Raw genomic sequence first — 9,970 nt, forward strand, 5'->3', positions numbered from 1 at the left:
TGGTGTACACTTGGAATGTTTCGTTATGATTATTTCAATAACTTGAAAATCGCTTTGATGCTAATAGTGTGTGAAAACGGCTATTGTCATCCTCTAAGAAAGTTTCAATAATTGAAATAAGAGTTTATAACACTTAACTGTTATTGGATATGACATGATGTGTACTTTCACATGTGTAATCCATGTCCGGGAACTATAGTATGCATACCCGTACACGTACTTGTTAGTTTGTGAATTCCGGGAACCTAAGTATGCATACACGTTCCCGTACTGGAAAGAGGTTCAAGTAAGTGAATTTCTGTTGGGATTGGAAGTACGCATACCCGTTTGCGTACTGTCGGAAACCAATCTTTGTCCGGGTAATTAAAGTATGTGTATTTGTTGCATACTTGAAGGTTAAAGTTCTAAAATCGATTGTGTACATGAACTTAAATATTAATATAATAAGGAATGCAATCTTTGCAAACCATGGATATAATGTTCATGAATTGATTCAAGTGAATCAAACCGATTTTTCTTCAATTGTGTTCTTGTGTATTTCTATGAGAATATAGAAATTGAACAACTCTTTAACTAGTTTTATTTGAGTCATTTGAACCAGTTATGGTTAACATGAGAAAAAAAATATGATAGTCATCATATGGCTAACTTCGGTTAACTATTGTTGAGCCAACATGGGGTACACGTTTGAGTATGGTCACATAAACCTAAATGAGGGCACATTTCATTTGTGTCTAACAATCTAAGTTCGATATAACGGTTGAAAGATATTAGCTTGGTTGGATCAGGTTTTTCATCTAACGGTGATTACTGAATGCTTTGTTACAAAGGTAACTTAGATTGCAAATCCTGATTTAAAAACTGTATAAAGGAGAACTCTTGCAACTGGGAAACCTAATCCCCACACCTCCTGTGTGTTACTAGTTGCATAAACTAGAGTTGATTCTCTTGTAACCTTAGTTTTCTCTTGAGACCCTGTAGGTTAACGACTTAAAGATTTCATTGGGATTGTGAAGCCGGACCCAACTATTTTCTTTGTAGTTGTGTGTTCTGATCTTTCCCGATTATATCGTCTTAGTACTATCTTCTATAATATTTGCTCGAGATTTAATCTCCGATAGGTAAGGAAAAAAGTAATCACAAACAACTTCGTCTCATCATTTGTGATTCCACAATATCTAGTTTCACCATCATACGATTTATATTATTTTGAGGTGATTGATAATACTTGGATGTTCTTCAGGAATATAAGTCCGGTTTTTCAATTGGTTCCTGTTCACCTTGATTTATCAAATGACGGAACAAAACTCATAGGTATATCCGTGGAAGACAGATTTATCTATTCAAATAGACTTTTCTGTATGAGACAGATATGTTTATCAAGTCTTCGACTTTGGGTCGTAGCAACTCTTAGTTGTGGGTGAGATCATCTAAGGGAATCAAGTATGTAGTATCCTGCTGGGATGAGACACGTGAGGAGTGTAACTGTACCTTGAATCAGTGTGAGATTGATTAGGGTTCAACCACAATCCAGTTCGAAGTTCATTGGTAATATGCTAGTGTACGTAGAGGCTTAATACAGTGTGGTATTCAAAGCTGGACTAGGTCCCGAGGTTTTTTTGTGCATTTGCGGTTTTCCTCGTTAAGAAAATTTTGATGTCTGTGTTATTTCTTTTCTGCATTATATTTTGTAATATAATTGAAATTTCACAGGTTGTGCGTTGAATCGATCAATTGGAAAATCCAACCTTTGGTCGTTGATTGAAATTGATTGATCCCTGAACATTGGTCTTTGGTACCGTTCAAGTTACTTCTCTAATATTCAATCGAGCTCGCAGATTCTATTTGCTGATTGCAGATTGAATAGAGAGATAGAGATATAAACTCGTTGATATACTTTTCTTATAGATTGAGTCTGAATTTCTAGTTAATTCTATGGAAAATATATTGGAGTAAGTCCTCTCAGATTTCTAAACGAATTATTGGATGTTGTTGTTAGACCCCTGCATTTTCAATAATCAACGGGGAAGAAAGAGGAAGAAAAAAGAAATATGTTTGGTCCATGGTTGTTAATTGAGCTTGAAATTTTGTTGATATGAAATGTGTTGTAAAAATATGTATGTCTCAGAGAAGATAAAACTTGGTTTAACATTTTTCATGTTTTCTTTTTAATGACAAGGCGCAAAAAAATCTTCTTCCGCCGAAACATTCTGCAACGTGAACTTAGCTGTTACACGGCTGGTTAAATAACATTTCATTAAAAATTATTAAATCGAAGAGTGTAATTTATCTGTTACAGGGCTGGTTAAATAACATTTCACTAAAAATTATTAAATCGAAGAGTGTAATTTAGAGAAAAATGACTACATATGCGATGGGTAGTCGGAGAGGTTCACTTTTGTTATAGGGAAAGGTCTTCGGATCACGAGAATGGAAACTTCGTGCTCGACTCGTTAAATGGAATCGAGTCTAAAATCTCAATTGAATCAAAGACAACTTTTCCCTTGACTACCACAAAAACATATGACACGGTAAAGTCATAAAAATGACGAGTAATATCAAAATTTTGAAGGTTGGGAAGATGACATTTAATACTTAATACTTCCATTTTCAATTTGAAAACCTAGGAGAATTAATTGAAACCCTTTATTAATTTATCCTCTAATGTACCTGAATTTGAAACATGCGATTTTTTTGTTTTTATGTGGTATAGTCTGTACAGAACTACAGATGAATTAAAATCAATTGTAGGACCTTGGTTCTCTCGGATCAGAGGCAGTAAAAAGAAGCATTCACGTTCGCATTTCAAAGCGTGAATACTTGATTTTTCTACTATATGAGTCACAGTGAAAACTAACCGTTCACTTCCACCCAAGTTACAGGGAATCATAACGTGTCACTTCCAGCCAAGTTACCGTGAAATATAATGTTTCATTTCCATTGTTTTCTTTTAGTTTTGATTGTTTAGTCTTGTTAATTTCAAACTTAATATAAATGTAAAGGTTCTTCCATTTGCATCTCTCTCTCTCTCGCAATGAATGAACTCATCTTATGACAGTTGCATTTCCAAGCTAGCACCACAACATTAAAGAGCCGGAAGTACAGAAAGTGCATAGGGTGTTATGTCTAAAAAGAAACTTATGAAAGATCATGTTAACGGTGAAATGCTACCACAAGAGACATCTTTCCATGATCATGTTGAAAAAATTGTGGAGATTATGGATAAATTGGGGGGGAAAAGAACCATGAAATTCTAGCAACCGAAAACAAAGATAGGGAGAGACTTGGACAATTTTTTCCAGTTTTGTTAAGTAACTTGTGCTTATAAAAACTTAAAGTTCTCTTAAGTTACAGTCTAACTCATTATATTTATTGATTGATTTGCAGTGAAATCGCGACAGTCAAGTGGTAGTGAAATATTGCATATCACCGTAACCTACATGGTTGTAAAATTTGGTATTCACGTTTCATATTGCGAACGATAATGTTTAGCTTCCCTTCAACTGATACGATGGAACCAAGGATTCACAATACGTTTCAGTTGACTTCCTTGGCTTTGAAAATTGGTTCATAACAGTCTACATATTCGCCCATCATTGTCGTCTCACCTTTTTGGATAATATAGTTTCGGGATGGATGATGCGAAAACTTCATAGTTTTACATTAACATCATACATGAAATTAAGATTTTAGGGTTTATGAGAGTTCTTCACGGTTAATACGAAGATGAAGTAAAAAGGAAGTTTAACTTTTGATTTGAAACAGGGGGTTGTGCGAGTGTATTTTTGTCCTAATCGTAAGAAAATGTTGAACAGGTCGTAATAGCCTTGGTCCAAAAGCCCCCCTCCCTGTAACAAAAGTGGAGCGGTTCAGCGATGTAGTCCAATGGTTAGCCCGCTAAGAACGAGGTCATGGCATTTCAACTCGTTACGGTTCGGACCGGTAGGAATATTTCCAAGACGGTACTCTTTTGGACATTTGTTTCCACTTTTTGGTTATGTTATAAGCCTTTCTTATTAGTAAACTAGTGCTTAACCAGTGCCATAACGACACGGATATAATTTTTATTTAGTTATACATTTTTTGACATATGAATATTAAATATAATATGTATTAATATCAAGTTTACCCTTCTTATCGTTGCAAGAGTAAAGGAAAACGAATAGATATTTTTATCTTCATTTCACAAATCCTTTCAAGCATTTTTCGCCTTTACATCCTCCGATACTATGTCTCTCCTTTTCCGAGTTGTATCCTCAAGCCAGCAACGAAATTATATCGAAATTAATTTTTACATATTTTGTCCCAAAAAAAATTATTTAAAAATATATCTTATCGATCTTTTGAAATAGTATTACCTTTCTGCATCCGAAATTAAATTTTACACATTTTTTCCTAAAAAAAAAAGTTATTTAAAAAGATATCTTATCGATCTTTTGAAATAGTATTACCTTTCTGCATCTTCCTTATTTTAGTGAAGGATGTTAGGATCTTCATGGACAATAGGAAGAACCTACTACGCGCCCGACAACATATCACTGATGATGTCCCTACTTGGAAACCTCGGGATAAGAGGTGTGCGGTTTAAATCTAAAAGGCCTCAGTGCTATGTAAGGAGTCCCAAACTTATTAAGCTCCACATGTACTCCTCTTTCTTCCATGCGGGACTATCCCTAGATAAGCTTATTAATCATCGGAAATGACTTAATATTTTAAAATATAATATCTTAAGTGAATGAATTAGATTTTAATTATGTCATTGAAATAGTAAGAACATACAATAAGCTTAGGCATCTCAATACCTAGCACCGGGTCTCTTTAGTTAAAAACCCCATACTTGTAATCCCAAGATGGTCAAGTGAGGTTTGGTGTTATGTGGTCGGGCCCTGAGTAGTGTCAGATCCTAACAATTGGTATCAAAGCCCGTGGCTGAGGCTACTGTCCGAACATAGAAGTGGTTGTGGATGTCATCCGGTTTCGTACGCAAGTAGAATCAAACTCAAGGTGAAGAAGGAAAGGACCAAAGTTGGACTGGCGCTCAAGGTGGAGTTAGTGTCTTACCCATTAACTCAGGTGGAGCATGGTTCTAGATCTGCAATGCAATTCTCAAGTTTGGCGCTCAAGGTGGAGTTAGTGTCTCACACATTGACTCTCAAGTAGCAAGGTTCTATGTGAGCAAGGAAATGCTCAAGATGGAGTTGATGCTTTCCTTCTCATTAAATCAAGGTGGAGTAGGATTGTAGGGAGCATAGTGACAATAATCATGATCGATGGGTAGCATATATAGATGGTAATAATATGGTGAAGTCTGATTGGACTGGTGAAGTGGTTTAATATCGCCAAAGTGGAGACTGTTGGAGTATGTGGCGCGATAAAGCACTTAAGACCGCACACCTCTTCCATGGAAGGTATCGATTTACATGAATAAATCTTCATACTTATTGATACATGTTCAATTGTTCCATTGACAATGTTTTGATACATTTTCATCTGTACTTATTGGTGAAGGTTTTCAACAATCTAAATCAGATTATTCACTCTTTACCAATAATCGCGGATCTACAAATATATACGTTTTAGTATATGTAGATGATATTATCATTACAGGTAATTATAAAACCTATATATCAAAATTCAAATTGTCTAAAAGCGTTTTACGCTTAAAAATTTGGGACGCTTAGGATTGAAGTTTCCCGTTCAGATCAAGATATATTTTTTTGTTAAAGAAAATACATTATTGATATTTTAAAAGATATGGGGCTAACCACATCTAAAGTAGTTTCTTTTCCCACAGAGTCTTCGCCTCAAACCTACAAATGGTGAACCATTATCTGACCCTACACCATATCGTAGACTTATCGGTCGACTTTTGTATCTAACAGTTACTCGGCCAGACATCACCTATGTAGTGAATATTTTAAGCCAATTTATGCAAAATCCTAGAACTGCTCATCATGCTTCAGCTTTACGTATTTTGCGTTATCTCAAGGGAACTATTGGATATGGAATTCTTTTGTCTGTTATAAGTTCTCTTCATTTACAGGATTGTACCGATTCAGACTATGCTGGTTGTCCAACCACTCGTCGCTCAACAACGGGTTATTTCACCGTGTTGGGAGATAGCCATATTTCATGGAAATCTAAGAAACAACCAATTGTTTCTCGATCTTCCGCCGAAGCCGAATATAAGGCCATGGCTAATATAACTACTGAATTACAGTGGTTAAAGTATCTTTTTCAGGACCTTCATATTCCTGTTTCAGAACCTTTCACACTTTATTGTGATAGTCAAGCAGCAATTCATATCACTGAAAATCTTGTCTTCCATGAACGAACCAAGCATATCAAAATTGATTGTTATTTCGTTCGTGAGAAGACCAGAGTAGTCTCATTACCCCACGTTATATAAAGTCAGCCGATCAAATTGCTGATATTTTTTCAAAACTTCTACGTGTCAAATTATATACTCGGTTAACTAGCAAGTTGGGTGTCTCTAGAAAAACGCCCGTTACAAAATTACTGCTTGACTATCACAATAAATGCTATTAGATGTGTATATGGGCCCAGATATATCAATAAGATTTACCTACATGAAGATCAGATTATATTGAAAATATACACACCAAGATTGAAAGATAAGATCATGCAATATATATTATACATAGCAAGTCTCATATAAATTAGGAGTAGTAATTATTCTAGGGTCTCTTCGAGGCCCTTTTCCCTTCAAAAAAAATAATTATTCTATTTAATTTCTTTTCTTAATTTTCTCTTTAATATATTTCATTAATAGAATGTATTACAAATCCGAGTCTGACTCTTTCAAGAAATTAGCTGACACACGAGAAACAAGTTGTGTGTCAATCCCTCTCTGAAGGGCCACCCCAATCGTATGGAAAAGAAAATTTCCAACTCTAAAGTAATTTTCTCAACCCTAAATTCTCTTTTATTTCTTTTATATTTTATATCTTCGTATATCTTTGTAAATCAAGTAATGTATATATATATATCAATTCTTAGTCTAACCAAGTTGGGAAGACAAGCAAACAAGAGGTGTGTTAGTATTTGTGATTTCTCAATCCTAAATTCTCTTCGTGAAATTCACTTTGGTGCTGTTACGGTACTTTAAAATTATTGGTCTTTTATGTTTTGGGCGTTTAGGGTTTTATTTCTAATGTTGTTTCGATTGTTGCGCTTTTTCTTTACATCTTTCTGTGATCAAAACAGAGGTTTCAGAGTGAAAGCTTTTATTAGGACACTGATTTGATTATTTCTGCACTTGTGTTAAGGGTTTTAGCTTTCACTTTTGTTTTGTTTTACAGCTTTCTTTGATCAAGACAAACCTTTCTGCCCTCGGGTTTTAGTATATGGAGGCTTGTTTTACAGCCTTGCAAGCTAATGCCCATTTGGTGAAAGTTGGCAAAGGAGGAGTGGATAATGGGTTTTGGGGAGAGAAGATTAGAGGGAATTTAATGAATAGTAAGAAGGATTTGAAAAAGAGTAGTTTTTTGAGAAGTGAATTTGGGAAATGGACAGGGATTAAAGGAAATGGTGGTATTGGTGCTGTTTCATCTGATCATGTCACTAAAGAAGCAATGGTATGATTAACTGAACTCTTAAAACATTTAACTTTATTTTAATATAGTAAAGTATTTGGATTTTTAGTATTCTTGAATGTGTACTAAAAATCAAATGGGATTCCTTCTATTAAATCTTAATTATGAAATGGGGTTCGATTTTTTTATGTTTTTGATTGCAGACCCATCCAGGACCAGTGTTACCATATAAAATAGCAGACCCAAATAGTGTAACTTCAGTCATTTTGGGTGGAGGGTATGAGATTGACACAACCACCGTGTCTTCAATCTTGGAGGTTGGATGGGTTGAACGGCTTACCAGTGAACAATATATTAGTGTTAGAAGACAAAATCAGGTTTATTTATCTCATTTTCCATCATTAACATCTTGGCGGCAAGAATGCAATATTAGAATTGTGATGAGAGCTATTGATTCTATTTTTATCTGGTGTTTATCGGTTTCCCGTCTAGAAATATTCTGTCTAAATTACACGCTAATGATTTTTCCTTCATCCATAGGTTCCAATTAGCAATTGCATCAACAGTGGCATAAATAAGATATTTATCCTTACTCAGTTAACTTATGCTATCCTCAATCGCGACCCCATCCTTCGGAAACATGTTAACCGATTCAAGACTGGTATTGGCTTGGAAGACGGATGTATAGAGGTTTGATTCACTTGCATGCATATATAATTCTAGATACATTTAATTACTACAAAATTTCACCTAAGAGTAAGTGGAGTCATGTTTTGGTGGATAGAGTCTGATGCATGTTTTTGCTAAATGTTTTTTCTAATAATTCACTGGAACAGCTCCAGGCTGCGACTCGGACACAAGAAAGAAATATAGGACAGAAGTGGTTCCAAGGAACAACTGATGCCCTGAGACTGATCGCACGGGTATGTACTTAAAAAAAAATGAACAACATCTCCACACGAATAAAATACACGTGGCTACTTCGATTAGGTATTAAGACAGTCCTGCTCTTGAATTGTTTGCATGTAGGATGCCAAGAACAAGAACATCGAGCATATAATGATCTTTTCTGGCGATCATCTTTACAGAATGGACTACATGGACTTTGTGCAGGTGACCTAATCAGTTGCATGACATGTAAACCATTAAACTAATTCTTTATGCTTTCTACTATCCATTGCTGTTGTGCCATGTTGCAGAAGCATATTGATACCGGTGCTGATATTAGTGTTCCGTGCAAATCTGTTGATGATGGGTATTATTTTTCCCTCGCCTGATATGTGATTGTAATTGCTTGTTGGACTCCGTCTCATGTTGAACTATTATCTTCAGCCTTGCATCAGATTATGGATTGATGAAGGTTGACAGTTCTGGTCGCATCATCCGATTTGCTGAAAAACCAAAGGGGGCAGATTTGGAAGCTATGGTAGGCCGATATCTCCCCCTTCCATTCACTAGAATCTTCACCTTTTTTGTGATTATATATTTCAAAAGAATGAAAGGATAGTGATACATCTGAAATCGAGTTCATATATTTTTCTAAATGAAGTGTACTTGATTGAACTAGGAATTATTGCTTTAGCTGATGTAATAGTTTCACTATGATTGAGAATCTAGAATCTTGGTTGGTTTATTGCAGCAAGTCGACACTGTTGTCTTGGGGTTGTCTCCGGAGCAAGCCATTGGATCTCCCTACATTGCATCTATTGGCATATATTTATTTAGAACAGATGTTTAAATAAAGCTCTTGATGCCGACGCTTCCCATTTCTGTGGACTTCGGATCTGAAATCTTTCCATCAGCTGTGATGGACCATAATGCCCAAGTAAGGATTAATTGCTCAACTACTCAACAGTGTACACTTGCATTGGGGATTTTCTGCCTTAATTTATTTTCTATTCCTCATTAAAAATATTAATGGGATGAGGTCTGCTAGGGTAGTACTTAACTAATGAGTGTGTTGAATGGTAAAACTGACAGGCATTATTATTCTGAAGTGATATATAAAGCTTTCATTGGAATAGAAGCAAGGTGGCAAGCAAAGTATTTTTAGAAGCATACTCTATGAGGCCTGAGTTTTTGGGTGCTATGGGATGTCGGGATATCCTCCTGTACCGGATTTCGATGAAACAAGACTAGGGTGTGAAATTTACTGTTTCTTTTTTTTTATTATTTTTAATGTTATTTGAGGTCTTTTTTTGTTTTGCTCGTATGACACCTGTCATTTGTGAACTCTTTGAAAACACCATTTTCATTTGTCTGGTATTCGGATCAGTGGAGAAATGCTGCGACTTGGACTGCATTCATAGTCGGTTGTGTGAAGATTAAGAAAGGCCACTTTTCATGTGATCTATGTTGGTTTCTCCGAAGGGCCACTTTTCATGCTCAAGTTTTGCACAATTCTTAAGACAAGG

At 35.5% G+C, this 9,970-nt stretch overlaps 1 protein-coding gene across 1 annotated transcript; it reads left to right on the forward strand.

Moving 5' to 3' along the window:
- The first annotated feature begins 6,873 nt into the window (after positions 1-6,873).
- On the forward strand, positions 6,874-9,659 carry LOC113329325 (glucose-1-phosphate adenylyltransferase large subunit, chloroplastic/amyloplastic-like). The gene is made up of 10 exons (XM_026576245.1): positions 6,874-6,919; positions 7,323-7,598; positions 7,760-7,933; positions 8,097-8,246; positions 8,393-8,479; positions 8,586-8,669; positions 8,756-8,811; positions 8,889-8,982; positions 9,196-9,381; positions 9,537-9,659. The coding sequence occupies exons 2-9, from the start codon at positions 7,368-7,370 to the stop codon at positions 9,292-9,294; spliced, it is 975 nt and encodes a 324-aa protein (XP_026432030.1). The 5' UTR covers positions 6,874-6,919; positions 7,323-7,367; the 3' UTR covers positions 9,295-9,381; positions 9,537-9,659.
- Positions 9,660-9,970: the final 311 nt, after the last annotated feature.

This window comes from Papaver somniferum, chromosome 1 (genome assembly GCF_003573695.1).
Source record: "Papaver somniferum cultivar HN1 chromosome 1, ASM357369v1, whole genome shotgun sequence".
In the NCBI taxonomy this organism is placed as follows: Eukaryota; Viridiplantae; Streptophyta; class Magnoliopsida; order Ranunculales; family Papaveraceae; genus Papaver; species Papaver somniferum.